At 49.9% G+C, this 3,551-nt stretch overlaps 1 protein-coding gene across 1 annotated transcript; it reads left to right on the top strand.

Moving 5' to 3' along the window:
* The first annotated feature begins 672 nt into the window (after positions 1-672).
* Positions 673-2,686, top strand: RABIF (RAB interacting factor). Its single transcript, XM_034767762.1, has 2 exons — positions 673-1,001; positions 1,610-2,686. Exons 1-2 carry the CDS (start codon positions 840-842, stop codon positions 1,853-1,855), a joined length of 408 nt encoding a protein of 135 aa, XP_034623653.1. The 5' UTR covers positions 673-839; the 3' UTR covers positions 1,856-2,686.
* Positions 2,687-3,551: the final 865 nt, after the last annotated feature.

The following is a 3,551-nucleotide window of genomic DNA, read 5'->3' as shown; positions in this document are numbered from 1 at the left end:
CTGAGCTGTGGCAGAGTATCTCTGAGACAGGCGAAGGCAAGCTGGTGCGGGGACGGGGTGTGGAGCTCCGGCAGCTTTTTTTTTTTTTTGCGGCCCCATCCCCACCCCCCGATATTTCACCTGGGTGATCTGGTCACCCTACACCCATCACATGTAACCTACCCTTACCCCATAGCCCCATGCCTGTGACCCCATGCCACAGCTCTGTCCTCATTCCACTTCTAGGCGTATAGCTAGGGTGACCATACGTCCCATTTTGGCTGAGACCGTCCCTTTTTTAAACCTTGTCCCGGCCGTCCCAACGTTTTTGGCAAAAGTGGGCATTTGTCTCATTTGCCAACCTGATCAGTGGGCAAGAGCAAACTGGACAAATGCGCACTTTTGTCAAAAAAGTGGGATGTGGAGGAACATGCAGGGGGGAGGCAGGGCTTGGGTGAGCAGCGACACCAGCCCCACGTGAGGGAGAGGGGAGGGTTTGAGCCAGCGACTCGGGCCAGCCCCACCCAGGGGAGAGGAGGACTTGGCCGAGTGTCTTGGGCCAGCCTCAGAGGGGGAGGTTCGGGCCAGCCCTGCGTGGGGGCTGGGGCTAGCTCCATGCTGTGTCCTGTTTTCCCTTTGGGAAATATGATCACGCAACGTATAGCTCCCCATGGCGTTTACGTAACCACTCAGCCCTGCTCCTGGAGCAATCCCCACCCCCGTGGTAGTCCTCTGCCCCAGGCCAATAGCCCCATAGCGCTGCCCACTGCGCCACCACACCGCCTCCCGCAAGGCGAACCTTCGCCCCGCCCGGGCCCCTGCTGCGCGTGCCGAGGCGGCACTAATGCGCCTGCGCGGCCATGGCGGCGCCCTGCGCGGAGATGGAACCAGCAGCGGCTCCTCGCAGTCCAGGCGCGGAGGAGCTGGTTTGCGCGCGGGGCCGCAACCGCAAGGCTGTGCTGTGCCAGCGCTGCGGCTCGCGCGTGCTGCTGCCCGGCGCCGCCACCTTCGCGCGCAGAGAGGTACGGCCCCTCCCCTCGCCCGGGCTCCCGGCCCGGCCCGGCAGCGGTTGCTTTCTGCCTTCCCCCTTCCCCCGCCGGGACGGGCTCCATCCTCCCCGTCAGCAGGCCGCGCCCTGGCACCTCGCAGCTCCGCCCACTGCCCCCATCATCGGGGCCCTGACCGATCACCTGGTATCCGCAGTGATTCCTGATCAGCCCCTGACTCCAGTCCCCAGCCCCACGCCCCCTTCCTGCTTCATTGTCCTCCTTCAGATACGTCATCACCCTTCAGATCCTGTTCACAACTCTCCTTGGCCGGCCACCTGCACAACAGCCTGACCAAGGAGGCTGTTGGTGTCTTGAGACCACTGCTGAACATACTGCGGGCTCCTTGTTTCCTTGTGCTGCCCCCAACCATGTGGTGGCTTTTTTCTTATATTTATATCGCTGTGTGTGTCTGTGGCATGTCTCTTAGTCTGTGCCTACTTGTGAGGCAGGGCTATCTCTCATCCTTTGTGTCTGCTCTGCAGCTCTGAGTGCATTGGAGCTGAGCCTGTAGAGGTGATAGCTGATGTTTGTAAATGGCTCATGTGCATAAATGGCTAATGCCATGTTTTGTTCCTTGATAGCTTTTCCTTCCCTCCATGAAGAAGAAGACGGCCCTGCTTGCCAGCAACTCTCTGGATGGGGACGTGCTCCAGGATCACTGGCTCGTAGATGACATGTTTTCCTTTGAGAATATTGGATTCACCAAGGACGTTGGGAATGTAAAGTTCCTCATATGCGCAGACTGTGAGATTGGGCCGATTGGCTGGCACTGCCTAGATGATAAGAAGAGCTTCTACGTAGCCCTGGACCGTGTTTCTCATGAGTAGCATCCTGAGTCGAGCTGGGACTCTCTGCGAGGCCATCCCAGCTGGTGGCCAGGATTCCTCAGTGCAACCATTCCACAGCTCTTAACATGTACCAACATGAAGCCAGAGGCACCGGCGCGTGGACTTGAACATGTCATGGATTCATCTTAACACTTTATTTAAAGCAATGGGCAATTATTGTCACATTCCGTGCATTACGGCTTCCTCTGGTCCTTCCTCCCACTGTAACGCAGGGATGGCGATTCCACAGTCTTTCCATTTCTGATTTTTAGTCCTGACTCATGGGCAGTCTCATCTTGGTTCCTGAACTGTAAAATGTGAGCATAACTCTTGTCACTAGATGTCTTTCCCACAGAAACTCATGGTTTGTTTTTTAATTTAAATTTTGACTGGAATATGGAACATTGCAATGTATTTCAACGAAAAAGCTTTCTCCAAAAGGGAGGAACAAACTAGGAACTGCACCTTTGAGAGGACAGCTAGGTAGATAGAACTTTGCCCATTTTCTCAGGCATTTTATCCAGTTCTAGTGGTTTCTCACTATGATTTGGACTAAAAGGTTTGCCCTTCGTGCCACATGTAAAAGTTTACAGCCCGGGCAGCTTTCTCCCTCCTTTTAAAAGATTACTTTCCTGCTTGCATTTACAGTTTAAATTGTTCACGGCCTGGCAATGAAAGGTGGCCTGGGCTGGTGCTGCTGTGGAGGTTTCATTTTGCAGGAAGTATAAGGGTGTTTCCTATGTAAGATAAAATCCATAGTCAAATTGCAAAAAGTAAATGTACTTGAACTGCTATAATCAATATTCATGTTCAATTAAATTTATTCCATGTTTTTCAGTGTGATGTTTGTATTGTCTTTTGTCTGTAGAGACTTTAGTGAGGGAGGACAGTAAAGTATACATTTTTGTAAGTTTGTATTGCTTGCTGTAGACTTACTGGTCACGCTGCAAGTACATTTGATTAAGACTCAGTTTGATTAAGAGAAGTTTATTAAGGTCTTTCCAAAAATGTGATTGTGAAACTTGCTTAAAATTAGAACATGCTTCCTTAATACAAAAGTCAAGTTCTTAACATACTGTACAGGAAAAAAAAAATTGGAAACTGAGTGTCAGCAAATATGGTCCTCAAATATGGACCAGATAATTACAAAAGTCACCTCTTGGTGGGAGGAACTTGAAATGCATTTATTTTAGCTAAAAATGCATAATGAAGAATCATTGTCTTTTTAAAACTTCATTATCTTGATGCATGTGAAAGCGTTGGACTCTGTGAGTTAAAAGAAAACAACATGACATATCTGAATAATAAACCAGCCGCTTTGTCTTGGGTTTTGGGATTGTGGGGTAAGATTTCAGAGAGAGAACGCTGCTACATGGACTTCTGCTTATATTTATGTGGTAAACTTCATGAACTTTCTAAATCAAAGGAAAACCAAATCATTCTCCAAGTGCTAGCTGACTCAGTGACTCGGCAGGATTAAGGATGTGCAACTATAGCATTTTTACGTTGCTGTGTCATTCAGGTTAAACTAGGAAGGGTGTGTGCTATTTGAAGTCATTGATTGAACTGTGAGCCTGGTGCCCCAAATTTAGCTTCAGGTTTGCAGAGCAGCCCAGGGGTTTTAGACACATCCTTTAACTTTAAGAAAATATTTGCTTACGTGCTCTGGACAGTTTTGAAAAGCTCAACCTCATTA

The sequence above is a fragment of the Trachemys scripta genome, chromosome 4 (genome assembly GCF_013100865.1).
Source record: "Trachemys scripta elegans isolate TJP31775 chromosome 4, CAS_Tse_1.0, whole genome shotgun sequence".
NCBI lineage: Eukaryota > Metazoa > Chordata > Testudines > Emydidae > Trachemys > Trachemys scripta.
The sequence above is the reverse complement of the archived record's forward strand: the minus strand, read 5'-3'. Positions and strand labels throughout refer to the sequence as shown.

What these genes read in the sequence shown, in the direction of transcription:
- RABIF (XM_034767762.1), top strand. Translation starts at nt 840, where the DNA reads ATGGCGGCGCCCTGCGCGGAGATGGAACCAGCAGCGGCTCCTCGCAGT. An exon ending in CCACCTTCGCGCGCAGAGAG is followed by an intron (nt 1,002 to 1,609) that starts GTACGGCCCCTC and finishes GTTCCTTGATAG; the next exon opens with CTTTTCCTTCCCTCCATGAA.